Source organism: Xyrauchen texanus, chromosome 32 (assembly GCF_025860055.1).
Source record: "Xyrauchen texanus isolate HMW12.3.18 chromosome 32, RBS_HiC_50CHRs, whole genome shotgun sequence".
Taxonomy (NCBI): domain Eukaryota; kingdom Metazoa; phylum Chordata; class Actinopteri; order Cypriniformes; family Catostomidae; genus Xyrauchen; species Xyrauchen texanus.
The window spans coordinates 30,468,767-30,482,852 of record NC_068307.1 but is presented as its reverse complement, the minus strand read 5'-3'; the positions used below and the strand labels follow the sequence as shown (position 1 = coordinate 30,482,852).

The window sequence follows — 14,086 nt, the reverse complement described above, 5'->3', positions numbered from 1 at the left end:
CATATGGACAAACACGTTCAACAGAAAGCCCCGTAGATAAAACACAATTACACACATTCACAAGGTAAAGTTACTCCATGAGTCACATCCTAAATCATTCTATTTCAATAGTTTATGTTCATGTGACTCTTCTGTTTTTATTTCAGCGAGCTTCACGTGACGTTAGGAGAGAGAGAGAGAGTCGGGGGAAGTTGCCAGTGTGACGCCAGCTTAAGGAGACATCCTTACCTACACGCCACATTTTGGATGTACCAATTTCTCCCATTCATTTCAATACAAGTGGTCTGTCTCAGCTAAACTGTCTCTGGTTTAGCAGATGATACTTTGATATACAGTATGATCAGGCCCGGACTGGCCATCAGGAGCACCGGGACAATTCCCGCTGGCCTGGTGACTAAGTTGGCCTGCTGCCAGCCAGCGTTTTTAAAAATATTTTTTTATTATTATTATTTTATATTACTACCTTTACCAGTGATCATTTTTTAATTCGTCATTCAATAAAATGATTGTTAATATTAATAACAATCGACTTTACGCCTCAGACAAACGGTTCAACAGAAAATGCGAGCAGCACCCGATGATGGAGAGAAAACGGCCAGGTGGAGCAGAGAGGGAAAGGACAAAAAAAAAGAAAGCACTCCAAGAAGCAGCAAAATGTTGCAAAATTACTGACCTGTTCAGGGCTTCAAGTGCAGGTCAGAGAAGTAGAGAGGTAGAAACAGCTTTGGACTTCTAGAGTAAATGCTTGTATGTACGTTATGTGCAGACCCATTTGATATTAGGACTGCTTTACTTCTAGGTTGGTTGTTTATGTTTTTATGTTATGGTCATACTGTGAAATAAATGTAATTTAGGGGGAAAAAAAACAAGGTTGTCCGTGTTTCTAAATTTTATTTAGGTGCATAGGATGGCCTGGATGGGTGTAGGATTTCCCGGCCTGAAATTGTATCCCAGTCCGGCCCTGAGTATGATGATGTCTTCTAAAGTCATAATTACAAGTGGGAATCTTCTTCGAATTTTCTTCGAGCCCCAACTTTTCGAGTTGGGGATATGTTGATTTAAGCATCATGGCAGAAGCAAATTGTTGTTGGTATTAATTCAGTTTTACTTGATGTGCAATTTAGTTTCTATGCATTTTTTATTGGGGTATGTTAATGAAGAATAACTCATATATATGTAAGTAAATATATATAATAAATAAGCCTAATTAAGCTGGTTAATGTAGTGATGAGCATTTGCAACAAAACTATATTTCCAATAATTAAATGTGGCTGCACCAGAATGATAAAATAGGCAGATAAAGCCTTAATTATGCACTTAAGACATGGCTTTGCTCTTCATTTTGTTGCATTGGTGCTTTAAAATGTCCTGCCTTCACTAGTAAGTGAAACATGAAAGTTTCTTTCCAACTGAATCATTATATTATTTACTCATCATAACTTCCCAGGAGGACTTGAACCAGCAGTACCAGCAATTCTTAACCAAAATGGGCCAAAATCTGTGTAGTGACACAACCTGTGCTCTATTCGAGGATCACACACTCAAATTCTCTCTTAAGCTCTCCAAAAACAGTGTACACTTTCATTGCATTCTGTCTGCATTTGCTTGAGTGTGGCTGTGTGTTTGGAAATGATCTGCATGTGTGAATGATGTTGTTGTTTTTGTCTCTGAGAGAGATCTGGTCAGTGCAGTCACTGCAAGGGAGGGCCACATTTCAGAACGCTTCTGCCCACCCGAGGAAAGATGACGTGCCATTCACATTGAAGGCTTATAGCAGACACAAACCTCCTCATTAAAGCTCAAGTAAGTGTTCGGTTGTGTCTTTGTTTTAGGCCTTTCTGCGGGTAAACTAGAAGACTGAAAGGAGGAGGAGAAGAGTTGCGGAGTGCAGCACATGGACAGAGCTGCTATGGACCCTGGAGTTTGTGCTCTGGAGTTGCTGGGGGTCTTTTTCTCTTTAGGCGCCTGGTTGTGTTCTCTCATGACCACCATGATGTCCCAATGGCTCACGCTTTCCACGGAGCTTCTTCCGACAGAGAGGTTCGAGCTGGGATTGTGGGAAACATGTGTGGTCCAGGAACTGGGCATTACGGAGTGCAGACCTTACGACAGTCTGTTGGGTCTCCCTTCTGATATCCGCCTGGCCAGAATTTTGATGTGTACGACTGTGGCGATCGGTCTACTCGGGTTGTTGTTCGCAATCCCGGGCATCTACCTGGTCAACAGCTGCAAACGCACCGAGACACTCGAAGCCAAGAGGACCCTTAAAATGCTCGGTGGAATTTTTTGCTTTGTCGCTGGAATACTCGGGCTGGTGCCCGTGTCGTACGTTGCACACCTGACGGTTCTGCGGTTTTTCGATGAAAGCGTGCCCAGTGTGGTTCCACGTTGGGAGTTTGGGGACGCACTCTTCTTCGGCTGGACGGCAGGGTGTTTGCATTTGATCGCTGGTTTCCTGCTCGTCACCTCCTGCATATGGCTGCAAAATGAAGCATGCCCGCTAATCCCATCAATGACGCTTAACAGAACACACATTATGAATCCAGAACGTTCTCCAGGAAGAAGGAGAGAATATGTGTGAGGAAATGAGGCCATGAACCTTCCCTCTGGTCGGTTAGGCACGTATCATTCATTTGGCATCAACTAATGTTTTGGGTCGATAATAATGTATTGATCGGCATAGATCAGATCTGAGTTTTAAAAGTAGTTTGTGAATACAGTGCTGCTGTTTCCTGCACATTCTTTTGGCAGATTAGACTTAATGTTCATGTAATAATTAAGATGTTAAATCATCTGTACATATATCGTTGTGACATTTTTGTAAATCACTTTAAAAGCTTGAAGTTTTAATTTCAACATGGTTGAACAGTGGTGAGGTTTGCACATTTGTGACCATGTTCTTGCAATTCTACTGACATTTTTTCGCAATTTATTAATCATGAAAATGAAATATACAAACTTTCCAAGAAAGTGCAACTTAGACTTTTATAACTACAAAGTCATTATAAGAAAGACAATTTTATGCTAATTATCCAAATATTACTCTGATACCGGATGCAACGTCAAGCTTGTCAGTGTGTATATTTTTACTTTTCAAAACCATCATATGTGATGTTTGATATCTCAAAGCAATGTACCAAAGCTGCCGTGATTAGTAAATAAATGAGTTGAATGTTTGTCTCTATGTGATATATAAAAAGGTTACCGGGTGATTTTATGTATATATTGTGATGTAACAGTCAGTGCTCACATAATGCCAACAAATGTCAGTTTTTATGATTTTTTTTTCTTATAAAGGCTTGTGCAATTTGCTTAATTTTCTTTAAACATGCATATTTATGAGGATATATCTGTAAGAAACATATGAGGCATTATGTCAAAAAAGTCAAAAGGATCACATATTAATGATACTGTAGATAACATGTACGGAAGCTTTGAACCGCAAGGTGGAAAAAAAAATAAAGGTGAAAAAACAAAAAATAGTGTCTCAGTTCCTTCGTGAACCTTAACCTTTTTCTATAATGCATGCGGTTATTTTAATATTTGGATATTTATTTGACATTCTTCATCTGGAGCTCTTCACTTCTGCAGTAGACCGTGTTTCAAAAGCATAGACAACTTGTTATATTCAAATATATTATTATAATTAAATTCCACCATGAAAGTCTGCACATGACATTCCCGTACTGCCACGAGGATTTAATAAAAACATTTTTGGAAGAGAGAAAAAAAAATTACAACCTCAGGAAGGAACTGAGTGTCATGTCTAGACGTGTTTCTGTTCATGTTTTGTGTTTATGTCTTTTATTTTGTAAAGTTTAGTTCCTGTTTAATGTCATGTGGTTCCCCGGTCATGTGATCCTCCTGTTTCCCTCCATGTTCATGTGGTTTGTAGTCTTGTTATTAGTTCTGTTATATAATTGGTTCATGGTCATTGTCTTGTTATCTTGTTTATAGTTCGCTGTTCATTGGTTGATGTTTCCCATGTCCATGTTCTTAAGACTCATGTTTTCCATTGTGTCTTGGTCAGGAATTGTGTTTGTAACTGTTTCAAGTCTAGTCTAGTCTAGTCAAGTCAAGTCTAGTCAAGTCAAGTCAAGTCTAGTCTAGTCTAGTCTAGTCAAGTCTAGTCTAGTCATGTCAAGTCAAGTCAAGTCAAGTCAAGTCAAGTCTATTCTAGTCTAGTCTAGTCTAGTCTAGTCAAGTCAAGTCTAGTCAAGTCTATTCAAGTCAAGTCAAGTCAAGTCAAGTCAAGTCTAGTCTAGTCTAGTCAAGTCTAGTCTAGTCATGTCAAGTCAAGTCAAGTCTATTCTAGTCTAGTCTAGTCTAGTCTAGTCAAGTCAAGTCTAGTCAAGTCTATTCAAGTCTAGTCAAGTCAAGTCTATTCAAGTCAAGTCTATTCAAGTCAAGTCTAGTCAAGTCAAGTCTAGTCAAGTCTATTCAAGTCAAGTCAAGTCAAGTCAAGTCAAGTCAAGTCTAGTCTAGTCAAGTCTAGTCTAGTCATGTCAAGTCAAGTCAAGTCAAGTCAAGTCTATTCTAGTCTAGTCTAGTCTAGTCTAGTCAAGTCAAGTCTAGTCAAGTCTATTCAAGTCTAGTCAAGTCAAGTCTATTCAAGTCAAGTCTATTCTAGTCTAGTCTAGTCAAGTCAAGTCTAGTCAAGTCTATTCAAGTCAAGTCTATTCAAGTCAAGTCTATTCTAGTCTAGTCTAGTCAAGTCAAGTCTATTCAAGTCAAGTCTATTCTAGTCTAGTCAAGTCAAGTCTAGTCTAGTCAAGTCAAGTCTATTCAAGTCTAGTCAAGTCTAGTCAAGTCAAGTCTAGTCTAGTCTAGTCTAGTCTAGTCAAGTCTAGTCAAGTCAAGTCTAGTCAAGTCAAGTCTATTCAAGTCTTCTCAAGTCTAGTCTATTCAAGTCTAGTCAAGTCAAGTCTATTCAAGTCTAGTCATGTCAAGTCTATTCTAGTCAAGTCAAGTCTAGTCTAGTCTAGTCTAGTCTAGTCTAATCAAGTCAAGTCAAGTCAAGTCTAGTCAAGTCTATTCAAGTCAAGTCTATTCAAGTCTCGTCTAGTCAAGTCTAGTCTAGTCTATTCAAGTCAAGTCTATTCAAGTCTAGTCTAGTCTAGTCAAGTCTAGTCTAGTCAAGTCTAGTCTAGTTCATGTTTATGTTTTGTTCACGTTTTGGTTTAGGGTTTCTGAATACCACGTATGTAAATAAACTGCACTTGGGTTCTTCGTCTTCACGTCATCGTCTTCGTCATTGCCAGTGCCAGCACGTCGTTACAGAATACCGGATCCACCAAAGTGAACCCAGCAGATGTACTGATACCAGTTCTATAGAGGACTACGTGGAGGACTTCTGCATCCTGGCAGACGAAGTGGGCTTCAATGAGATCTCCCTTAAACACATCTAGACGTGACACTGAGACTCTATTTATTATTATATTTTTTTTCCCACCTTGCGGTTCAGAGCTTCCGTAAATATGAACTGATTTAAGAAGTTTTCTTCATCAAAATTAGTTTTTAATATTGTTGGAAAGAAACTATTATTGCTAACACACTTTAATTCCACCAAACTATCAATTATCTTCATTTGGTTTATTGAAGGTTATAACGATTATAGAACAAATTATTATATTAGAGATATCCATTTAGAGTCCATTTACTTAAAACCTCTCAAAAGCAAGTGAATAATCTGATCTACCCTGACTGGTTCCTTCTCTTACAATACTGTCCTACAGGAGGAATGTGCCTTTGATAGCATTAATCACATCATGTACTTCTCAAATCCCTTTAGTGTCTTCTCTTATACAGTATGTTTTAACTATTGGTTCTGTGGATCGTCTCACGCTGGCTCTCAGTCTCATTTTTATAAAGCTGTACAGCCCCGGCCCGAGTTTATACAGGCAGATGAACGTTCTCATTGTTGGGCTCCTACAATGGAGGCATTATAATGTTTGTATGGTAATCTTCTGATCTTTTACATACAACAGTTCCTTCAACATCAGGAGTACATGGTGCCGTCAACTTCCTGCCCACTTCCTTTATGATAATGAGCCATATGTATGAAACTCGTCCCTTAAATCCTGATTTTTCTTCAGTGAGATCAAAGGATTGATCGTATACTTACCATTGGGCGTGTTTACATGCACAAACTCATGGCTGAAATATACTCAGAATAAGTATGTGATCGCATAGCAACACAAGTACGCATTGCATTCTCACCACAGCCACAAGGGGCGCTATGCTACAGCGAACATAAGTGTGCACTGTCTGATTCTACAACACTCATGGCGGCGCAACTGTTTGTAGAGAATCTTAAGTAAGTTAAAGTCAATATATTTATAGCAACATTGAGAATGAAGAATAATAGCACATCCAGTTTAATGTCACAGACTTTTGAAGGTAACTCTGAGTAATGAGGTTTGTTACCGCCACAGTAAGGCAAGAATACACGTTCACGTTTACGTAAGCATGTTCAAACATGCATTGGCAATGTGGTGGCCAAGCTCATACGTTTGCACGCATACTTGCATAGAATGTGTTTCTGGCCTTTCACCAATTATGCTTAACCCTTTAGCTCTGAATATTTCCTGTTTCAGTGGCATACCCAAAATTAAAGGCTTATAACTTAAAAAAAGGAGAATCAAGTGTTTGGTATCATTGTAAAGAAAACTTTTCAAATATTTAGTGATATACAGTGGTGTATGAGTTTCATTCTGTGTCATTTGAGTCATCATTTAGTCTGTGTCGTGTATTTGGCGCCATCTCCTGGTGGTCATATGTAACATTGTGCTTCATGTGGATTATCTAATGATCTATACATCTGATTATCTTGTGTGTGGACTCGATTGAAAGATAATCAGCTCTTCTAAATAATTCTTTGTGATATTTTATGTTCCTTTTATTTTTTCTGATGTTATAAGCAAAAACGCAGCATACAAACAACACCAATATAAATGTCAAAGACATATACTAAGCTATTACTCGCTATATTTTTGTCGGTGAGTAAAACAAATAGGCTGGTTGTATTTCACTCTTTGAGAGCTTTCTAACAATATATGACACATGACTATTTGATGCCATTTATTTACATTAACATTTATGCATTTGGCAGACACTTTTATCCAAAGCGACTTACAGTGCACTTATTAAAGGGACTGTCCCGGTTTTTGACTAGTCTGTCCCCGACTGGAGCTGTCCCTGTCAGGTCCTGATATAGGATCATTTATCAGAATTTCATTGAGACATATTCAACAGAGTATGATATACCTAGTTCATGACATTAATAGATAAGTAACATTTGAAATTTCAATGACATATTTACCAGTGAACTAGAAATTTCCCTGTTTTTAATTTTAGAAATCTGCTCACCCTAATGTAAACACCTTTTCCAGCATTCTTCCCGTCTTATCCAATGTGTGCAAATGTTGTACTCCTGACTGTTTAAGTTTTGATGTCAAATAGCGAGAATAATCTGATGATTTCAAACCTCATGTAAACGCTCTGATTTTTTGCATTGTCTAATTTTTTGCATAAACTGATTTTTGGTGGTTATCAGCATATTGGTGTGCATGTATAAGCACTCATTGACTCCCATTAAAATCCCAGATATTTTCTGCCCATACTCTTACATCTGGGATGGCATGAGGGTGAGTAAATGATGAGAGAATTTTCATTTTAGGGTGAACGGTCACTTTAAAGTAAAAGTTTGAGGACCTATTAGCTTTGAAGTCATCTTTATGCTAGTGTACTTTACTCCTTAAAGTTAACAAAATCTCTCTTCATGGGAAACAGACCAAAAAATATTATGACATCATCATGCACTCAGAAGCGTATATACATTATTTTAATTTTTTTTCCAAATAATTGCTCTCTAAAATGAGGATGCCCCTCCTCTTAAATTGTAAATACCATCTGCTTCGACCAGCAATGTAAACTCAAGGCTATTGGCTATTTAAAACAAATAAAAAACAAGAAATATATCTGCACAAGAAACTCGTCAAGCGAGTCTGTAACGTTAAGATTGAGTAAAAACCTATTTAATGGATGAGTTACAGTGAGGTCATGGACAGCTGGAGACAATTATAAATTTTTTCCAAAAAGTCATAATAACATTGAATAACAGCAAGGTTACAGTAGTGGTAAAATGATCCTCTCTATGGCCATAGAGTTAGACATGTAATAAAATCTTTTATTGCCCAAACATAGTTAAATGAGGCCATTATAACTCTGATATTAAACCATTACACAAATGTAAAAGCAAATGGCATCACGCTATCATTTCTGAACATAAATCTCCAGGCTTTACCGAGCTTGGACGCAGAGTTCTGCTAGCATGTCAGAGAGGTCTTTTGTTCTGCGGCCGTCAGTCTCAGCACAATGTGGACCTCAGAGAGAATGCGTTTGGCACAGACTGCACTTCCAGGCTAACAATTGGCATAGTGAGAGTCTGGAGAGTATTTCACGTGCCCCATCACTGCCATCCTCCGCCCAGGTTCACATGAGCAGGGTCCTGAGAGAGGGCAAAATGTCAGCTACACACCTACCAGCGATGGACCAAAGCCAACAGAGGCCTTAAATGACGCATGATCAAGGGTCCTGCATCACTTCCCATATAAGTATTCCTTAAGTGATTAATCGTGTACCAGTAGATCAACCTTCCTACAGAGTTAAGCTCCAATTCCAATCAAACATATCTAAAGAAGCTAAGTGCTTGGATTGTGTATGTAAGATTAAAATGAGTACTAGACCTTTTACGATGAGTGTGTTGACATTTACAGTTTCATTTTTGGATGAGCTATCCTTTAAGGTCTTGAGGATCTACCTTGCAGATCTCCAGGAATAGGATCCCATTTTTAAGATCAATTTCTTCAACATTTCATTCTATTTACGCACAGTAAAAGGGCTAGTCAGAATGACCGCTGACACGATTCAATCACATGAAAGTCCCTTACTTCAATGGTCCATTTTTATTTATACCTTCTTAAAATAAATGAATGTGCTGATGAAGTATCTAAACCTTTTGCAAATAACTATATACAGTCCAAACATCAACAAATGACCAATTTAATTTTGTTTCTTTGTTGTAATAGGCAATAAACAATGACAGACAAAACCCTCTTAACAATTCAAATAAATAAAAGTCTAAGTTTTGTAACATTTTTAACAGTCAGGTTAGTAAATCTATTTACACATTTATTTATTGCAGGTTAAATTAGATTATTTAAATTAAATTAAATTACAGAGTACTAATTAGTGATTGTCCCCTACAGAACACACAACACACTCACATTCATCCTGTAAACAATCTCACACTTATGACACATCAAAATACAAAATTTCCACACTACATACCCGGAACAGAGAGCTGCAGTCCAATAAAAAACATTGATTAGTGATGTATTATACCTTATAGGCCACGTCCACTCGAATAGTGTTTTTGTGTTGAAAACTAAATGATTTTGTATCGTTTACTCAAACTAGGGCAGAATTTTTCCTTTACTGATAGCGCAGAGGTTTCAAAATGATTTCTAGTACTGCATACTTTGCAAAATAATCAACTTGACCTAAACCTAACCCCAAACTAACACTAACCCTAACCTAACCCTGACCCTAACACTAACCCAAACCGTAACCCGTACCCAACCTAACTCTAACCCTAACCCAAACCCCAGCCTAACCCGTACCCCAACCTTAACCCCAACCTAACCCTAAAACTAACCCTAACCTTAACCTTAACCCTAACCTAAACATAACCCCAACCTAACTCTAACCCCAACCTAACTCAAACCCTAACCCCAACCTTAACCTAACCCAACCTAACTCTAACACAAACCCCAACCTAACCCATACCCATACCCCAACCTAACCCTAAAACTAACCCTAACCTTAACCTTAACCCTAACCCAACCTAACTCTAACCCCAACCTAACCCATACCCTAACCTTAACCCCAACCTAACCCTAAACCTAACCCTAACCTTAACCTTAACCCTAACCCAACCCAACTCTAACCCAAACCCCAACCTAACCCATACCCTAACCTTAACCCCAACCTAACCCTAAACCTAACCCTAACCTTAACCTTAACCCTAACCCTAACCCTAACCCAACTCTAACCCAAACCCCAACCTAACCCGTACCCTAACCTTAACCCCAACCTAACCCTAAAACTAACCCTAACCTTAACCTTAACACTAACCCAACCTAACTCTAACCCTAACCTTAACCCCAACCTAACCCTAAACCTAACCCTAACCTTAACCCTAACCTAAACATAACCCCAACCTAACTCTAACCCCAACCTAACCCATACCCTAACCTTAACCCCAACCTAAACATAAACCTAACCTAACCCTAACCCCAACCTAACCCTAACCCCAACCCCAAACTAACCCTAACCCCAACCTAACCCTAACCCCAACCCCAAACTAACCCTAACCCCAAACTAACCCTAACCCCAACCTAACCCTAACCCGAACCCCAAACTAACCCTAACCCCAACCTAACTCTAATCCCAACCTAACCCTAACCTAACCTAACCCCAACATAACCCTAATCCCAATCTAACCCTAACCCTAACCTAACCTAACCCCAACCTAACCCTAACCCCAACCCCAAACTAACCCTAACCCCAACCCCAAACTAACCCTAACCCCAACCCCAAACTAACCCTAAATTACTTCAGCTACATTTTTGCTAAATAATTTTTACGCGGCTTGTTGTACTTATTGCGGCAGTTTCCTGGTGAAATAAACACTAGAGGAACTACAAAAACAATGACTTTTATTCACATGCAGACAAATCACGAGACACTTACTTTTCACCTGTTCCTCACACAATGTTATCTTATGACATCTAAACACTTTTACTCACAAACACAAACATCAGGTAAAACACTACATTTGTACATTTTCTAAAGGAAATATGAGTGGTGATTGCCTGTGCACAAAGTTGCCGCCACAATGTTAGGGTGTTGTTGGTGGTTGCCAAAATGTTGCTAGTGAGTGATGTGAGTGATGCTCGCCTTAGCAAACACCAATAATTAGTTTGCAGTTACTCAGCAGTCCTCTTGAGTTAAGAAAGATGGATTGTCAATTCCATGGATGTTCATATGGATTCTGTTTTTTTCCGAGCATCCTTCCCCAGGCCAGGACGGACTCACTTTGGGCTCCAACACAACTGGAAGCCTGTAGGATAGAAAGACCACCCCACTACCAACCACCAGTGCAGATGCGAAAATCCCAACAGCGATACCTAGACCAGCATACTGGTTTACAGGAGCAGAAGGCATGCAAAATGTTGAAGGGAAATCGATGGTTTGGTTGTTCACAACAGAACTGAGATTCCAAAAAACGGGAACCATTGTAGTAACTCCAGTGAGAATATACAAAACACCGCCAGCACAAAAAGCAATTCTGATGGGTTTGAATTTGCTCAGTCCAAAATAAATATTCCTGAGGCCGTAAACAACGCTAGCATTACCCATAAGCCCCAAAATCAAAGACACTATCATGAGCACCTGAGCCGCAACTATCTCAGGTGGCGGGAATGATTCAGTCAAACGCATTCTTTGGCAAAACATTATTTCTCTTCCGGATAAGATTGGAGCATGACTGTAAAAACACACTCTCCAGATGCCGACCCAAGCCAAACCGGAGCTGATAACCGACAGATCGGACACTTCCCAAACCCTCCACTCCACCAGTCCGATGGTCACTATGATGAGTATCCAACCAACTGTACCAAGGCAAAGACCCACAAACTGAGCATGGGCCGTGTGTACAAGGTAAGGCATGATGTGTCTCGTACTTTCACTCAGCCCAAAACAAACTCACTTCCTTCAAGCAAAGGTCCATCTTGAAGATAAAGCCTCGTCTCTCAGAACGATTTAAGTGCGTGTACGATGACTTTATGGAGTTCACTGCAAGTCACGTACACCTGACACACTGGAGGATGTTGTGGTTTTTAACTAACCCATGCTGTCTCTAAGAAACCTGGAAAACAAAGCTCTCACATCCCTCTGAGAGCGAGAGAGTGAGGAAGAGACAGAGAGACTTTGTTAGATTACAGAAACTGCCTGCTGCTATTGTTTCAGAAACCTAAGAAATTCAATACATCGGTTAAAGGCAGCTGATACCCTTGCAAAAATGTACCATGGTAACCGTAGTCAAAATACTAAAGATACAAAAGTTAGATAGTTGAAAAATAACATGTCCATAAGCCTTTCAACATCATGATTTTAGGTTCGAATTTGCATGCAAGCACGCAACCTGGTCACACTGGAAAATCGACATATTGCTTCTGAATATTCATGTACCCTAAAATCAACCCCATTCAGGAGAATTAGTGACAACCATCATCCCCCATCAGACATTTTTGTGAACACATTTCCCTCTAGCAACCTTCTACACCCTCCTATATTAGGAAGTAATCGTGTTCACACAAACAATATTGAGTGCCATTTGGAGAGTGCATTTTTCCGCTCTAAAATGACATTTTGTCCACTGACCGTTAGGTTTAGGGGTGGAGTTAATAAAATAAACATTTCTGTTGACTGTATTACATCATCTAAAAATAAAACTCGCTTTTGGCATCAATCTGGACATTTCACACAGAAACGAGTTCACACATGCCCATATGACCAACGACACTTCCAACTTCAACCACTGGGGGCAGTAATTCGAATTTCGATAAGCGCAGAACAACCTGCTGTTGGCGAATTCACACGGAGAGTGTTTATATTTTTTATATTTTAAGTGCTGTAACAAGTCAATTTTTTTGATTATCATATTTGAATACTTGGTATAAATATTTCATTGTCTCTCAGTTAATATGATAATATCGTAAAAACTTGAAATACTAGTTGATGTGAAATACTTAATGTAACTTGCAGCGTGACATGCAATACTCTATAACAAAAGCATTTTGCTAATTTTTTTTTTTTTTTTACAATATTATGCATGTAACTTTAATGATTTAATGTATTTTTTTATTATTATAACTTTTTGTATCCCTTTTCTCCCAAATTTGGCATACCCAATTCCCAATGCGCTCTAGGTCCTCGTGGTGGCGTAATGATTCGCCTCAATCTGGGTGGCGGAGCCTCAGCGTCTGAGACCATCAATCCGCGCATCTTATCACGTACCTTGTTGAGTGTGTTACCGTGGAGACCTAGCGCATGTGGAGGCATCATGCTACTCGCCGCAGCATCCACGCACAACTCACCACACGCCCCACCGAGAGCGAGAACCACATTATAGCGGCTACGAGGAGGTTACTCTACCCACCCTAGCAACCGGGCCAATTGGTTGCTTAGGAATCCTGGCTGGAGTCACTCAGCATGTCCTGGATTCGATCTTGTGACTCCAGGTGTGGTAGCCAGCGTCAATACTCACTGAGATACCCAGACCCCGATATTAAAACCACAATAAATAGATATGGATAAAAAAAAACATGTCATTTCATTTTCTAATTTCCCACATTTTTTAGATAACACTGGTGGCGAATACCAGTTTACCTTGATTATATTGTAGTACAAATAAATGCCGCAACTAAGGTCTTTTGGTAAAACTATGGTTCTTATGGTCAATTTTGTTTTAATAAAAGTTTTTATTTAATTTTAATATGATAAAAGAACTAAAAGAGACATTAACAAACACTTCAGTTAAGGTTCATCAACGCTGTGAAAAAGACTAAAAAGTTATTATTTTAGTATTATAATGTACTAACCCATTTTTTTATATATCTTTTTCATAAGATATTCAATGCCTCAGTGTTTTGCCTGTTAGAGCAACATAATCAAATATTACTGTGTATAACTGACATTTAAACACTGTCATTTAAATGCATCTTAAACATGAAGATACTTTTCAGTAAACATGCATCAAAATCTAACAAAATAGCACAAAAAAAGATCAACTAAAAGATTAAATAAACGTTACCGAATCAGTTCATGTTCCATTTATCCTGAAGACCTAACCGATGTTTTCTGAGATTAACCTTCTTTCATTCGTTTCGGGAACTTCAATAATATTTGTACTTCAGTGTTGTTCTGGAAACTATCTTGACTTCCTCATCTTTAGAAATAC

General features: G+C 38.8%; 2 protein-coding genes across 2 annotated transcripts; one reads left to right on the top strand and one right to left on the bottom strand.

The window, feature by feature from the left end:
* The first annotated feature begins 1,820 nt into the window (after positions 1–1,820).
* On the top strand, positions 1,821–2,581 carry LOC127626363 (putative claudin-24). The gene has a single exon (XM_052102102.1). The coding sequence runs from the start codon at positions 1,895–1,897 to the stop codon at positions 2,579–2,581; it is 687 nt and encodes a 228-aa protein (XP_051958062.1). The 5' UTR covers positions 1,821–1,894.
* An 8,107-nt stretch (positions 2,582–10,688) lies between these two features.
* LOC127626356 (claudin-34-like) lies at positions 10,689–14,054 on the bottom strand. Its single transcript, XM_052102091.1, has 2 exons — positions 13,940–14,054; positions 10,689–12,018 (listed from the first exon to the last, which is right to left on the bottom strand). The coding sequence occupies exon 2, from the start codon at positions 11,791–11,793 to the stop codon at positions 11,056–11,058; it is 738 nt and encodes a 245-aa protein (XP_051958051.1). The 5' UTR covers positions 11,794–12,018; positions 13,940–14,054; the 3' UTR covers positions 10,689–11,055.
* Positions 14,055–14,086: the final 32 nt, after the last annotated feature.